Genomic DNA, 14,496 nt, shown 5'->3' with positions numbered 1-14,496 from the left:
TTGTGACATGTTTTCTTTCCCATATAAAGAATATCTACTTTCTTCTAGGCAAAGGCAGAATTATGATTCTGCTGACCTTTGAGGCCAAAAGACTTGACAACATTGACACGCACAGTTAGAAGAAATGAATGAAAAATAATGGATCTGCCTAATTCCTTGACAGGTACAGAGGGAGATCCTAATTAATAAAGGGTTGCGTTATGATGTTTTTATTTTTCACTCATCTTTTTTTAATTTTAATTGCCGTTTTAAATGGTTTAAAGAAAATTAAAAAAATATAAAATAATAAAAAATATGTATCAAGTAAAATGAAGTGTGTGGATAACATACCCGTTAAAAAGAAAGGATATGCTGCTTTTGGCAAAAGTGTGGATGTTTCGTTTCATCAATGAATGAAGGATCGCTTTCAAGCTTCACTAACAATTATTTTATATACATTGCTTTTGGCAAAAGTGTGGATGTTTCGTTTTCAATGAATGAAGGATCGCTTTCAAGTTTCACTAACGATTATTTTAGCAATTTTCTTTCATCCCATCCAACTAAACATTATCTCCTCCATCAATCTTCCCACCATTATTACTTCATCTCCATGAAAATTCAATAGTGGTAGAGAGAGAGAGGGATGAGATTATGGATTTTAGTGATTGAGATTTACGTGAAGCCTCGTCCTATATGATAGGAGTAGGGGAATACACTTATTTGATATGTTATCCTATCTTCATCACAAATGCCCCTAGAGGTGGGCACGGTGCGGTTCGATGTGGTTCCACCCCTAAATTGGAATCGGAACCGAAATATATTAACGGTTTGATTCGGTGCGGTTCTACTTAAATTTATGACTAGAACATTACGGTTTGGTCTACACCGGTTCCGATTCGGTTCTTGCCGGTTTACGGTTCCTAATAATAAATTATTTGAACACCAAATCATTATGCATTCAAATACATCTTCTAAAACTGATTACATAAAGTTGCATACAACACATCTTTTTTAATGCAAATGTCTTTGGTAGTGGCACCAAGTCAACAAAAAGAGACAACTAAAATACATATGCACTGGTCAATCAGTCAACAAACAAAAAAATGATGAAACAAATTGCAAGTTTTCAGACTTCAGAGAGCAAGCAAGAAGCAGCGGCTTCTGTACACAATTTTTCAACCTATTTTTCAACCTATTATACCATGACATGTGTGTGTATATATAATTTATTTATTTATTATTAATAAAACGGTTCGGTTCGGTTCGGCCGGTTCTTGGTCATTCGAAACTAGAACCGGAACTGATTTGAACGGTTCGGTTCGGTTTTTCACTCAAAGTTGACTTTTCCGGTCAACACGGTTTTTTTCGGTTTTTTTTCTTACGGTTCGATGCGGTTTTGCGGTTTGGCGGTTTTTATGCCCACCCCTAAATGCCCCAATATCCATCAATATGCTATTTATACGTGAACATGAACAAGGAAATGAATTTTAGTTACATACATGTCTGGTTCCTCTATGTCAACTAACGGATCAATGATTTATGATCTAACGCGCTGTTCAATTTGATATCAAGAGTTGAGATTAAAATATTAAAATATATCTATTTGTTTTGCATAGTTTAAATCTGACAGAGGTATCGTTCTCTTGATCACTTGGTGATTAAAGATTCATGATCATTCTTCGTTAAATTTGATACCAAGAGTTGAGAATTAGAATACTGACATAAATTTTATTTATTCTCCACTCTTAATATCAACTCCAAAGATGTGCGGTCATATATTTTTTGTTACATGATGATCAACAGAACATCTTTTTTGTTATATTCCTAAATATGTAAATATTTTCTAGCCATACTTCCTTTCTACATAAAATAGTAATGTCTCCATGCCGATAAAAAAAATTTCTTCCTTTGAAAAACTACGATTATCCACATCTTCCGGTCCAAAGGAGGCTAGTTGAGAATTGCACCCTTCCGGTATGAAGGAGGCTAGTTGAATGTTTTATTCTTTCTTCCAGATTGCACATAGTTTGCTTCTTCAATCTCCTTGCCTTTCTCCTGCTTTTGCCGAGTTTCCTCTTGTACACATTGTGCAATCAGTTCATCTATGTCCCAACTTTTATCTTGTGTATTGTAGGAGACTTTTAATTGACTATACTTGGTGGGAAGGGCCTGGAGAATCATGAACACAAGTTGCTTCTCTCCAATGTTAACATCCATGGAATTCAATTTCTCAGCAGCATTTGTCATCTTCAATTTCATGTTCATACTCTTACAACTCGTGGCCGCGATCAAATAGATTCACAACTTACAAAATACGAACCTAAGACTTACTCTTTTTTGCCTTTTAAGGAGCTACTATTTGTACTTTTTTACTGAATCACTTGTCGCGATTGTCTCCATGTTTGAATTAAAACGTATGGTATATATTCATGTCGACAACATTTGTGTAACAAGAGAGTTATGACAAGTAAATATTTATTCTAAGGAAAACTAATGAAAAGAGTTTGAAAACTTTGAGTTTTAACGACAATAACAAAATAAAGGATAAAGTGAATAGTACTAAGATTGATCTTTTAATGTAAAAATATGATTTTCGTTAAAATGAACAGTACGTGATGCTTTTCGTTAAAATAAATAGTACATGATGCTTTCGTTAAATTTCCATTTATTTTCCTTTGCAGGAATATGCAGAGTATTATAAAATGTCTCTCCTAATTTCCTAAAAGCACAAACGCACCCACCGGCACCACCACCAGAATCTTTCCCTGTCAAATATGCCATATGATCCAAAAGGGCCACCTCACACTCCTCCCCACCAAACTCCTCGACTCGACACCTTTCTCTCTCTCCCTTTCTAACATTTGTTTCTGTCTTCTTACTCCAAATGAATACCCCCACCTCATCTCCACCACCTCCGCCAACTCTTCCTCTCCCCCACCACTTCTGTCTTCTTCTTCTCCTTCACTCCCACTCCTTCTAGCTACCCTTCCATTTTACCAGACAACCTCCTCTGAGCTCTCTCAGCTCCGCCGAGCTAGCCATGGCCAGTACTAAACTCGTGGTGGAAGTTCACGACGCAAGCGACCTGATGCCCAAAGACGGCGACGGGTTTGCGAGTCCCTTTGTTGAGGTGGACTTCGAGGGGCAACGGCAGCGGACTCAGACCAAGCCCAAAGACCTCAATCCTTACTGGAACGAGAAGCTCGTCTTCAACATCGACGACCCATCTCACCTCTCCCACAAGACCGTCGACGTTGTCGTTTACAATGACAGAAAAACGGGACACCATAAGAATTTCCTCGGCCGTGTGCGAATCTCCGGCGTCTCCGTCCCTGTCTCCGAGTCTCAGGCCACCGTCCAGCGCTACCCGCTTGATAAACGCGGCCTCTTCTCTAATGTCAAGGGCGATATTGCCCTCAGAATCTACGCTGTTCAAGATTACAGTAGCAAGGGTGACTTTGCTCCGCCACCGCAAGCACCGCCAGTGATAAATGATGAATTTGTTACTGCTAGCACTGGTGGTGCTGCAGAGGCTGCTCCTCCTCCTCCTCCTCTGCAGGAAATCAATACTAATAGGATCGATGAGGAGATTCATCACCGCCAGTTTGGGGGAGAGAAGATCAAGAAGAAGAAGGAAAAGGAAGTGAGAACTTTCCACACCATCGGTACTGGGACGGGTGGTGGCGGTGGCGGAGGAGGTGGCGGTGGCGGCGGAGGTGGCGGTGGTTCCTATCCACCTCCTCCAATGTCATCCGGGTTTGGATTTGAGACATACCAGATGAAGGAGAAGGCGCCCACCGTCGAAACAAGGACGGATCTTGCCCGGGCGGGTCCTGCCACGGTTATGCACATGCAGCAGCAGGCTCCGCGGCAGAACCCGGAATTCGCCCTGGTGGAGACAAGTCCACCATTGGCAGCGCGGCGGTACAGAGGGTTTGGATTTGGAGGGGACAAGACTTCGAGCACATACGATCTGGTTGAGCAGATGCACTTCTTGTATGTGAGTGTGGTGAAGGCGAGAGATCTTCCCGCCATGGATGTTACAGGAAGCCTTGATCCTTATGTGGAGGTGAAGCTCGGCAACTACAGAGGGGTGACAAAGCATTTGGATAAGAACCAGAACCCCGTGTGGAACCAGATTTTCGCCTTCTCGAAAGAGCGCCTGCAATCCAATCAGCTTGAAGTCACCGTCAAAGACAAGGATTTTGCCAAGGATGATTTTGTGGGGAGACTACATTTCGACCTCACCGAAGTCCCCGTTCGCGTGCCGCCCGACAGCCCTCTGGCTCCTCAGTGGTACAGGTTGGAGGACAAGCACGGGCGCAAGGTGGCAGGAGAGCTTATGCTTGCTGTTTGGGTGGGGACTCAGGCCGACGAGTCTTTTCCCGACGCCTGGCATTCCGATGCGCACGACATTGGCCACGTCAATCTGGCCTCCACTCGCTCAAAGGTTTACTTCTCCCCCAAGCTATATTACCTTCGAGTTCAAGTTCTGCAGGCTCAGGATCTTGTCCCTTGGGACAGAAACCGCCCTTTGGAAACATATGTCAAGGTACAACTTGGGAATCAGCTCAGAGTCACAAGGACTTCCCAAGTGCGCACTGTTAACCCCATTTGGAACGATGAGCTCATGTTAGTGGCCTCCGAGCCTTTCGACGAATTCATAATTATATCAGTCGATGATAAGGTTGGTCCTGGAAAGGAAGAGGTATTAGGGAACCTGATTCTTTCGGTTAGGGACGTTCCTCAGAGAATTGACACTCACACTCAGAAGCTCCCCGAGCCTAAATGGTTCAATCTCCACAAGCATTCAGCAGCTGCTGAAGGAGAAGGTGAAAAGAAGAAGGAGAAGTTCTCGAGTAAGATTCAGCTTCGCATCTGTCTAGAGGCCGGTTATCATGTTCTTGATGAGTCCACTCACTTTAGCAGCGATCTTCAGCCGTCGTCCAAGTTCCTGAGGAAACCGGGCATTGGGATTCTTGAGCTTGGGATCCTGAGTGCCAAAAATTTGCCACCTATGAAGGGAAAGGAGGGTAGGACTACTGATGCCTACTGCGTGGCCAAATACGGAAACAAGTGGGTGCGAACCAGAACGCTTCTCAACACTCTGACTCCTCGCTGGAACGAGCAGTATACTTGGGAAGTTCATGATCCATGTACTGTCATCACCATTGGTGTTTTCGACAATTGCCATTTCAACGGAAGCAAGGAAGAAGCGAGAGATCAGAGGATTGGGAAGGTGAGAATTCGATTGTCGACTTTAGAAACTGATCGAGTTTATACGCATTTCTATCCCCTGCTGATCCTCACACCCTCGGGTTTAAAAAAGCACGGGGAACTTCAGTTAGCATTGAGGTTCACTTGCACTGCTTGGGTTAACATGGTAGCCCAATATGGAAGACCATTGCTTCCAAAGATGCACTATATCCAACCTATACCTGTTAGATACGTTGATTGGCTCCGCCACCAAGCAATGCAAATTGTATCGATGAGGCTAGCCCGTTCAGAGCCACCGCTCAGGCGGGAGATTGTCGAGTACATGTTAGATATAGACTACCATATGTTTAGTCTGAGGAGAAGCAAAGCCAACTTCCATCGCATAATGTCGGTTCTTTCCGGTGTCACGACTGTCTGCAGATGGTTTAATGACATTTGCTGCTGGAGAAACCCGATCACAACGTGCCTCGTCCATATCTTGTTTGTGATTTTAGTTTGCTACCCAGAACTAATACTGCCCACAATTTTCCTCTACCTCTTTGTCATTGGCATATGGAACTACAGGTTCAGGCCAAGGAGCCCACCGCACATGGATGCTCGGATTTCACAGGCAGAGTTCACCCATCCGGATGAGTTGGACGAGGAATTTGACAGCTTCCCCACTAGTCGACCCCCCGACATTGTGAGGATGAGGTACGACAGGTTGCGTAGCGTGGCGGGAAGGGTGCAGACGGTGGTTGGAGATTTGGCAACCCAAGGGGAAAGAGCCCAAGCATTACTAAGCTGGAGGGATCCGAGAGCAACAGCAATCTTCATCATCTTCTCGTTGATCTGGGCCGTGTCCATATACGTTACTCCGTTCCAGATCGTGGCAGTGCTGCTCGGAGTCTACTTGCTTCGGCATCCGCGATTCAGGAGCAGGATGCCTTCTGCACCAGTTAATTTCTTCAAGAGATTGCCATCCAAGTCAGATATGTTACTATGAAACTGGAGCTATTACCTGCAGCTAATTATCTTGATTATTCACTTCATTCTTGTGAAGAAAAAGGGTACTTAGTAAATAAACCAACTAAATAATATGTACATCCAGTTTGTCAATCCCATCTCCAGAGTCATTCTTTATGATTTCTATCTCATTCGGAACTGTTTTTTTAAGAAACACTTATGCTCATAAGCAGGTTATGTAAAAGCGCTTTTATTAGCGCATTTAAATTTTTAATAAATATGCAAGTGCTTCATGGAACAGTACTTGAAAATGCTTCATGGTGCTTCATCCAGCAAACACTTCAATAGCGTTTTTGAACTCAGAAGCACTTTTATATCTAGCAAACATGGTTAGAAGAACTTTCGTGATCTGAAAGCGCTTTTAACTACTTTTAGAGCATTTCCAAACAGGTCGTTTATCTCTACCTTCCAGACTTTTATTTCCATCAGGTTCAGCTTTCAGTTACAAAAAAATCAGATCCAGATTCAATTACAAGTGAAGAAAAGCACTTAAGAGAAAAGCAGTTACAACAACTTGCATGCTACCACACTCTATATCCAGCATTACATCATACCAAAAATATTATATTTCTGAAGATACAGACAAGCTCATGTGGCCATTTTTCCATGAATATCCTCGACAAATTGGATAAATACAACCAATATTCGCTAGTTAGACGACAGAATCCTAAAGCCGAGATGTACTAGTAGGGTTACGATTGTCAGGAAGCTCACGAGCATCCCGCCCAGAAGAGCCCTATCGACAAAACCCCATTCACCCGATCTTCCTTGGGCTTGCTCTTGCTTCTTCTGGGATCCCAAGCCGATTTCATTCTCCACGCGTTTCTCAACCAGATTCTTTCGCTTCCTTAGTAACCATCCAAGCATATATCTGTTGTTCCAATCTTCCAACAGAACGGCATTCTTCGTTACAGCACATTCTCCCGGGGTAGCCTGCCCTCCACAGCTTTCCGGTCCACAGGCACAAGTTTCTGGCTCCGTTGAACACGCGCAAGTCTCACAATTGTTGGCACCTGGAAAACATTTTTCCTGACTACGCGTTTCATTTGTTGAAGTTGTTCTATCATTTATGTGAGGGATGGTCTCAATCACTTCTCCAAAAACCGACCACCTTCCTACCGATGTGATCTTCGCAATAGCTGAAGTCCCCAACATGCTTTCTGGAGCGGCTACAAGAACCTGCACGTATCCCTTGGTATGGCCAACCTAGGGCAAACATAGAACATAAAATTGAAAAAATCACTTCAGTTCATTCCTCGATTGAAGAATCGTCATAAACCCGAAAACTCTTGGCTAAAATGGCCAACATGGTGTTACTAGACCGAAAGATCATTGGCGCCAACATTGCACTTCATTATTATCAAATGTTGAGTCGACAAAAACATATACTTACCAAGTGAATTCCATCAGTAGCAATATCAGTTATCCATATTCTTTCCACCCTGCCCTCCATCCCAACGTATGGTGCGAAAGCTTCAAAAGCAGAAGTCAATTCGCGACTCCTTTTCTTCACTAAAGTACTGGGGACCTTTTTCATCCTTGCAGCAGGTGTTCCTAAATGTACAAACAAGATAAAGCACAGAAGCTAATTACAAATCTATGTATTAGCCAACTGATTTCCGTACTATAGTGCAACACCTAACATATCATCCTCACTTTCGGTTAAAAATATTTTCCTTCCCAGACCTACACCAGTTTCGGTAAGTTAAATCAAGTGGTTAGAGCACATCTATAGGTAACTCTTTATTTATTTTAACATGTATAAGGACCATTTATGCATCAAACAATGAACAATCAGAAGGGAAAGCTGTTGAGAAGAGCACACAAAACCAACCAGCGCCAACAGGACAGCATAAAGAAAAACAATCTAGGGAGAGCAGAGACTAAATCCCTCCAACAAGCAAATTAACATAAGGCTGCCTGCCAATCTTGCCAGATTTCAGAGAAAGAAGAAGCTCTAAACTCAATGGAGACAGATACCAAAGAGCCGACCAAGAACAAACTTCTAACGTAACACCACCATAATCATCCGTACATACCCACATAATTTTGGCCTTCTTGCCCTTTACAAAACAATTTGTGACTTTCACAGAGAAAGGAGAAACAATCCCTTGGGGTCACCCAACTAACAGTATGTTTCTAGTCAAAATTTGTAATCATACTTTGTAGGATTGTCTCTACATAGGCTGCTTTATGGTTTAGGTTTGGCATATTGATTGGCAATAAAGACAGAGTTTACCCAAAATACCCTCCAATTATTTCTCTACCTTATCTCTTCTACCTCTCTGCCCTCTCTTCTCCTATCTTCCCATTGTTTTATTCCTTTCTTTATTCCTATCTTCTCTATTTCTGGTCCTGCATACATTTGGTACAGAGCAATTTTTGTCCGGTTTGTTCAACATCAGTGACTATTTGCCAAAAAAATAAAGTAATAAAGCACTCTTAACTTTCCTGTTTCCCATGATACATTGTCCTACAAAACTTTTGAAGCATAGTTTCAACAATAGTAGCAGCCACGAATATAGTAATATCGCATATTATGCACACAAGTTCGTATTTTTTGAAAACCACTTTCATTTACTGTACGTCTCAGTGATTCATTAAGAAACTCCACGTATGATACAGTATTACACATGTATGTACATTCATGTTTAATACGTATAATTTTCACTGTTCAATAATACATAAAAAATTTACGTATTTGACATGTACCTTAACTTATTATAGAAAAAAACAATACTATTTTAAATAAATAAATATTAATATTATGTTTAATACGTGTAATTTTTACACATACATATCGTTCATGTGCTATACTACTCCCGTATTTTATAAATTATGCTTCAAACCATATCCATGCACACTTTTTCTTTCTTATCAAACTGAGCAGGGGATGTATAATGTTACATGGTCTAAAAACAATAAACTTAACCGTAACTTTGTATTTATATCAGCTCCCCATATATGGACAATGAAATATGTAGATAGCATGCCTTAACCATTGTGTATGTGCATATGACGCCCTTTACGGCATCCAAAATAACTTAGACCAAGCTGCAATTAAAACATATAAAAGGCGAAGACTGGCTCCAACCTATTAAATGAAATCTGAAATTTTATAATACCAGATATTACCATACCTGGTCTAGGATAAAACTGTGAAATATGAACTTGGGAGAACTTGTACTCCTTAATAAGGCTAAGAGTTTGAGTAAAATCTTCATCCGTTTCACCTGAGAAGCCATGAAATAAGTGTAAACTTCTTAAGTAATGTTCTCTGTACTGCTCAATGCAGAGAATAAAGTAATCAAATACCCCAAGATGCCCCAAATCACCCACCGTAACTGTAAATAATATAGATACTCCAAGAATATGTTATTGTTAACGCTGTTCTTGGAGAGATAAGTTTTACTAGCTGGGAGTATACTGGGTACTTGCTGATTAGATGATTAGCAACCAAATATTTTCATACATATTTTTTAAAACCCTACAAACTTGCCGTTATTATCTATGATGTTAAAGAACCTTAATTTCCTCTAATAAAAGCAAGAAATAAAAATCATGCTATTGAACAAAAGAAAACCAATTTGAGCCCCATAAACATATCCAAGACATATTTGCAGTTTATCCAGAGCATATCTGGAAGTCTTCCAACTCTTCAAAACATTCTAACGTACTTTGTTCACCTCCAGGGATCAGTTGCACCCATTCCATGCTAACTGCTAAGTTTATCCCCCTCAACATTTCAAACTTAATCTTAGTGCTTTTACCACCAGGAATCATTTAGATCCCTTTCATGCTAAGTTTATCTCTCAAAACTTCCAACTTAATCTTTATCTTGCATTTGGTGGTCCCTAGAGTCACAATCTTAAATTGAACTTTTGAAGATATATTACATCAATAATTGATCAACAATGAATATGTACATAAAATAAAATTGATCCATGTGAAGTACAAAAACAAACAGGAGCCATGATATCAGAATCAAGCTACATACTGACCAGGAAATCCACATATTATATCAGTTGCAATCTGCATCCCTGGCACAAGCTCAGTTAGGGTATCTACCACAGTCTTGAACTCACTTACAGTATATTCCCGATTCATTGCCTGAATGAATAAGCATGGCTATTTGAATAAAGCAACCTTAATGTAATCGGAAGTCTAGGTTTGTAGATTTGTTAAACTACACTTATAATTAAAGCCCTAGGAAGACAAAGTAAAAGGATAAGTCTAACTTAGCCATAAGAAAATGCAATAATCTATGAAAATAGGACTTACAGTCAAGACAGCATCACTTCCAGATTGGACTGGTACATGTAGAAATGAGTATACACATGGATGATGCAAAACCTCTGCTATTTCCTTCAAGTGTTCCAGAATGAATGGAGGATTTGTCATCCCAATTCGTAACATTGTGCTTGCATCAGAAGGGAGTTCTGCAACAATTGCGTTCAATAAAATTGGTAGATTGACCCCAATGTCACGACCTGCAAACATCAGGGCAACCATTATTAATAAACTAAAACATGGCATAAACAGCATTTTGACTTTTTTTTTTCCTTTGAGTTTTACCTTTTTGGTGTGTCCTGAAATGATTTTTCCTCCAACATCCAACAAACAATCATACTACAACTGTGAAGATTTCAACACACATGACTATGGTATACTTATTATTTACTCTATTTTTCTGTTCAAATATACTTTACATGCTTACAACTAAGCTGACATTGCCGTTTTGAACTATAAAGCCCAAAAATTTATCATTCACTTAAAGATTATTTGGGGAATTATCTTACAATTTCTTACACTTTCAGAAAGACAAGTTAAAAGAAAATATAAAAACTAAATAAATATATAAATAAAACTTCAAGGTTACATATGTTTTCTTATAAATAAAACTTCCAGTACTTGGTTTTCTTATATATTATATCTGTTTCCAGTTTAATTAGAGTTTTAGTACTTCCACAATCACTAATCAATCAAGAAAATAGAATTATAACTACAAATTACCATAAGCGCCAGTATCTTCACTGCTCAACCATATTTCCTTAACTCCATCAGCTACCACAGATTTTACACGTCCCACCTGCAGTGCTAAAATTCTAATTAAACTGGAAACAGATATAATATATAAGAAAAACCAGTGGCATGATACTTACAAGGCTATCAACAGTATAACTTCCTAAATGACCACGAGCATGCTTCGTCTTGCAGTAAGTGCAAGCACCTAAACAACCGACATTAATGGGAAGAATCTCAACGAACTTGTTTTTCCTCACCTGTGGAAAAAAATTCAAATAAATAACTCCATATCTAGACTAGTAGACAATATAAGGTAGAAACAGAAACAGATTGCAGGAGTGGGTAACAATCAAAGACTAATTTTAAAAGGAAACAAAATAAAATGCAAACACCATGGTAAAAATCCACGAAACGCACCTTGGGAAGGTCAAGTGCAGGCAATGTCTTACGACTCAAAAGGCGCACCTCATGACCTTTCAAAGTCTCTTCAACAATTTCAACCACACGGTCAATTTGCTGGACTCCTACAATACTGACACCTTCTAGCTCCTTTAGATCTCGACTTCCTTGTGGCACACACCCAGCCACCACCAGGGGCTTTCTTGCACCTTTACCTTTTGCTATCAGAGTGTCCATGGCAGACTGACTTGGAGATTTGACAGTGCATCTACATCAAGTAACAAAATAAATACACGGAGAATTATGAGTTAACAGATAATAAAAGACATCACTCGTAAAAATTAAAAAATTGGACACACATAAAAAGTATCATAAATGTAAAAAAAAAAAAAAAAAAGTCAAACTTCGAAGAAAACTTCAGCATTAAAAGAACGGCAAAAAACCACACATATGGAATAGTTGACTTAAATATAGGAGTAGCATTTAAAACAGGTCTACTGAAGTTCAAAATCTACCATGACACAAACTATAAACTGCGTATTAAATTCTAGCAAGTGCCAAAATGATTTCCCAAAGACTGAAGCACTAAACACTCCCTAACTTTGATTATAAAATATAATTACGTAATTGTTTCAATGTAACGCACAACCAAATCCACCAAAAAAATGAGATAAATAAAAGAATCCTCACGTGTTTATGAGCCACAGGTCTGCCTCCTCAGGATTGTCACTTAACGGATACCCAAAAGCTGAAAGTTGACCAGCCATATATTCACTGTCACTCTGACACAACAACAAAGTGCAAGGGGCGAAAACAAAAATGAGAAATTTAATGCATACTCTAATGAATAGAAAATTTAGAAAACAATGATGGTGACATGACCAGATCTCATGCTAATATAACATTAATGGTCAAGCAAGATAAAAAGGTGAACAAACAACTGGAGTTAACATTAAGTTTAAATCCACTGACAATCTCCCTAAAAGTGCGAAGTTCTCAGTACACGGTCTTTTTATTGATGGGTAAAGAAAATGTAAAAATACAATAAGCAGCCCATCATTACCACTCCATACTGTACCATCAGAAAGGATGCAAGATCCAAAGTAAATAGAACAAAGGAGTTTAATACTCCAACCAAAGAAAAGGGGCCTTTATCACCATATAAATCCTACTTGTACCCACAATGACAACCTAAAACTTGGTATCAAATTATCAATAGATCCATTTGAAAAAGGTTGATGAGAGAGGATAATCAGCAAATAGCTAATCCACAAGCTTCTACCAACAAATCTAATCAAATACACCTTTGTTTCATGAACATCTAGAAAAGCAACGTAGCCACTGCCAGTTCTTTACTTATGCCCCAGTTGACGTCATGCATTTCTCACGTGGATCATCTATTGATAGGATTTACTCAGAAAATCAACAACTGCTTTACTAGGATCCTGTCCACCCAATGGCTTTCCAGGCAAAGCTTATGATCACTTAAAACTCCACCAAATTCTATATATTTAATTCTAAGAAGCTAACCTGATATAACCCCCTCAATTTGATGTTCTCTAATCTTTCAAGCCCCCTCCAGCACTTTTTATAGATGAAATAATATTTTCAGTTATATGGAATTGGAAATTGCTTAAATGGCCAACCTATGTGGCAACTTTTGTTTCCCAACCTATGTGGCACTTGATGTGCACACTACTTCATTGCATTGGAAAGCCAACCACGTTACAAAAGCCAATGGGACAATCCATGAGCATCTCCAATGCATGGCATTTGCCTAACAATTCGCCTCATCCGTGGAAGTGACAGATTTCTGATGAGGCAAATGTTGAAGGCAAAGTACCACATGACCATTGACTAGAAAGTTTGACTGTCTCATGTCATAAAAAAGGGCTGAGAATAAAAGTGCAGCATCCTCATAAAAACATGGCAGTCTTCTCTTCCCGTACGGCTTGAAGAGCAGTAGGACACGAGAGCGATTAAAGATTATTATTAATCTATTATCAGCAAGGAACCCCTTTTTATGTATTGTTTTCATCCCATAATTCTTTCCACAAACTGCATAAACCTTTCAATCCTGCTTCCAACACACGCAATCAAACCATTCTCAACAACTCAAAACTTAACAAAAACCGAAACCCGGCCCCTTATTATTGAACTTGAATCCAAAACTAATAACATCTTGTTAAAATTGTAGAGGTAACAACCTGAATGGTTTGCCTAGTAATCCCAGTATAAAATGACAATGCTAATTTCGGGGAAAAAAAAAAGTACTTGAATTACAATAGAAAGAAACCCTAAAACTGACCTGGTTGTGTGAGCATCCAAATGTTTTGATATATATAGTCTGCCAAAAGAGAAAAACAAGGTCAGCACTTAGCGAAAGAAACCATCTTTAGAGAGAGAGAGAGAGAGAGAGAGAGAGATTAGAGAGAGAGACCTGAGTGCCAGGGACCTTGGGAGAGAGAGGAGCGAGTGGGTCTTGGATTTGAGATAGCTTGTTGTTGGTATTGCGGCCATTGGGCAATGGTTTCTTCTTTGGGTTCATTCCGACGGTGTTTATTGGCAGACGAAAACCGGGAGGAGCTCCGCCTCCGCTGCCAATCAGCAGATCCTCAATGTCCTCCATTTTCTTAGCTTTCTTAGTCGGAGTCTGACCCAAACACACAGCAACGAACGTCTGCGAGAGTTGAGGCTTCTCAGTTCGAACGCAGTGACGACGACGGACAGAGTGAAAGGTTTATTTAACACCTACTTTTTATTTGGACCCACTAAAAATTGGGTAATACTGAACTCGCCCATGGTTTTTTTATTTCTTTCAACTTATGCTATGCGGTTGGAAAAATTTGACAGTGTTGTAAATATCATTGA

At 39.8% G+C, this 14,496-nt stretch overlaps 2 protein-coding genes across 4 annotated transcripts; one reads left to right on the top strand and one right to left on the bottom strand.

Moving 5' to 3' along the window:
- The first annotated feature begins 2,652 nt into the window (after positions 1-2,652).
- Positions 2,653-6,478, top strand: LOC137710687 (C2 calcium/lipid-binding plant phosphoribosyltransferase family protein). Its single transcript, XM_068449790.2, has one exon. It carries the CDS (start codon positions 3,020-3,022, stop codon positions 6,179-6,181), a length of 3,162 nt encoding a protein of 1,053 aa, XP_068305891.2. The 5' UTR covers positions 2,653-3,019; the 3' UTR covers positions 6,182-6,478.
- Positions 6,479-6,580: 102 nt separating this feature from the next.
- On the bottom strand, positions 6,581-14,457 carry LOC137710695 (uncharacterized). 3 transcript variants are annotated; one of them, XM_068449800.2, is made up of 11 exons: positions 14,066-14,457; positions 13,934-13,972; positions 12,316-12,407; positions 11,644-11,893; positions 11,364-11,483; positions 11,215-11,290; positions 10,483-10,691; positions 10,203-10,311; positions 9,342-9,434; positions 7,595-7,755; positions 6,581-7,407 (listed from the first exon to the last, which is right to left on the bottom strand). In XM_068449800.2, the coding sequence occupies exons 1-11, from the start codon at positions 14,252-14,254 to the stop codon at positions 6,850-6,852; spliced, it is 1,896 nt and encodes a 631-aa protein (XP_068305901.2). In that variant the 5' UTR covers positions 14,255-14,457; the 3' UTR covers positions 6,581-6,849. The 3 variants fall into 3 exon arrangements, with proteins under 3 accessions (XP_068305901.2, XP_088541607.1, XP_088541606.1); XM_088685481.1 differs by lacking the exons at positions 13,934-13,972; positions 14,066-14,457 and adding an exon at positions 12,930-13,021; XM_088685480.1 differs by lacking the exons at positions 13,934-13,972; positions 14,066-14,457 and adding an exon at positions 12,689-12,836.
- Positions 14,458-14,496: the final 39 nt, after the last annotated feature.

Source organism: Pyrus communis, chromosome 15 (genome assembly GCF_041283825.1).
Source record: "Pyrus communis isolate YQ-2024b chromosome 15, ASM4128382v1, whole genome shotgun sequence".
In the NCBI taxonomy this organism is placed as follows: domain Eukaryota; kingdom Viridiplantae; phylum Streptophyta; class Magnoliopsida; order Rosales; family Rosaceae; genus Pyrus; species Pyrus communis.
The sequence above is the reverse complement of the archived record's forward strand: the minus strand, read 5'-3'. Positions and strand labels throughout refer to the sequence as shown.

Coding starts and splice junctions, on each gene's coding strand:
- LOC137710695 (XM_068449800.2), bottom strand. CDS start 14,254: ATGGAGGACATTGAGGATCTGCTGATTGGCAGCGGAGGCGGAGCTCCT. Junction 10,692..11,214: donor TGAAGATACTGGCGCTTATG/GTAATTTGTAGT, acceptor TGATGTTTGCAG/GTCGTGACATTGGGGTCAAT. Junction 9,435..10,202: donor TATAATATGTGGATTTCCTG/GTCAGTATGTAG, acceptor ATGGCTTCTCAG/GTGAAACGGATGAAGATTTT.
- LOC137710687 (XM_068449790.2), top strand. CDS start 3,020: ATGGCCAGTACTAAACTCGTGGTGGAAGTTCACGACGCAAGCGACCTG.